A 1,514-nucleotide genomic window follows, 5' to 3' on the forward strand; every position below is an offset into this window, starting at 1 on the left:
ACTTCATTTTCCTTTATCCATAAAATAAGAAGAGTCATAATAGTAACTATCATGCAAAGGTGCTATATGTACCAGATGAAAAGTATAAAATATATATAGTGTATATGTGTGGGTGTGTTATAGAATTATATATAAAGAATATATATTGCTTTAAAGCAATAAAACATAAAAATATAGTGCTTACGATAGAAATAAAATCTTCCTGTGGAATCATTTATTATCTAAAATTGTATTCCTGTTTAATAACATTCTAATGGCATTTTTTACCTCTGTATTCCTCACTGTGTAGATAATAGGGTTTAACATGGGGGTAACAAGAGTGTAGAATACTGCTAAGGCTTTGTCCACAGGAAAGGTAGCTACTGGCCGCAGATACATACAAATACAGGGCACAAAGAACAAGACAACCACGGTGATGTGGGAGCTACAGGTAGAGAGGGCCTTTCTCCTCCCTGCAGAGCTATGCGCCCTCAAGGAGCACAGGATGACCACATAGGAGAACAACAGCATTAGAAAGGTGATCAAAGCAATGACTCCCCCATTGGCGGCCACCAAGAGACCAACTAGGAAAGTGTCTGCACAGGCAAGTTGTATCAAATGGAAAATGTCACACATGAAGTGATCCATGATGTTGGGGCCACAGAATGGAAGCCAGAAAGTAACTAACACCTGACCAAAAGAGTGGAGAAAACCCACTGTCCAACACACCAGCACCAGGACACAGCATACGCGGAAGTTCATGATGGTGACGTAGTGCAGCGGTCTGCAGATGGCCACGTAGTGGTCATAGGCCATGACCACAAGGAGCACAATCTCTGAAGCACCAAAGAAATGTTCCACAAAGAGCTGTGTTATACAGCCATTGAAGGAGACAGCTTTGGAATTTGAGAGCAAGTCAGCTAACATTTTAGGGACTATGGAAGAGGAGTAGGAGGCATCTATCAAAGACAAGAAGGCCAGGAAGAAATACATTGGGGAGTCCAATGTCTGGCTGCAGATGACAGTGACCACAATGAGCAGGTTGCTGGAGACGGTGATAATGTAGGTAATAAGTAGCACCACGAATAGAATTCTCTGCACCTGAGGATTCTGCGTAAGTCCCATTAGAATGAATTCAGTGACATTCATTCTGTCTTCTTTATTTCAGTGCAGATGAATTTAGAAGTGGTAGTTAACCTGGAAAGACAATATCCTTAGTGGTAAGGTGATATGAACTTTTATTTGGATATTTCAGATAAGTCAAACACATTTTAAGAATTCAAACTATTTCTTTTTTCCCCAAATTATGATAGTGGTAAAGTAGGCTTATATCTCTGTATCTCTTTTCGTGGTTGTGGGTTCAAATCTCTACAGATGTATATTCTGAGCAGAGTGTGAAAAATTATACTTTCTTTCACAGGAGAAGAAATGTCCAATTGTTTCTTTTTTATAAGAAGTGAGAACGTTGATGCTCTTTGATATTGAAATCCTTCTTCAACACCTCTGAGTCATCAGTGTCCCTTTGCTAGAAGATG

At 39.6% G+C, this 1,514-nt stretch overlaps 1 protein-coding gene across 1 annotated transcript; it reads right to left on the bottom strand.

The window, feature by feature from the left end:
* Positions 1-210: 210 nt before the first annotated feature.
* LOC101630069 (olfactory receptor 4C46-like) lies at positions 211-1,128 on the bottom strand. Its single transcript, XM_012725280.1, has one exon. The coding sequence runs from the start codon at positions 1,126-1,128 to the stop codon at positions 211-213; it is 918 nt and encodes a 305-aa protein (XP_012580734.1).
* Positions 1,129-1,514: the final 386 nt, after the last annotated feature.

The sequence above is a fragment of the Condylura cristata genome, unplaced genomic scaffold (assembly GCF_000260355.1).
Source record: "Condylura cristata isolate star-nosed mole 26May11 unplaced genomic scaffold, ConCri1.0 scaffold00015, whole genome shotgun sequence".
Classification (NCBI taxonomy): Eukaryota; Metazoa; Chordata; class Mammalia; order Eulipotyphla; family Talpidae; genus Condylura; species Condylura cristata.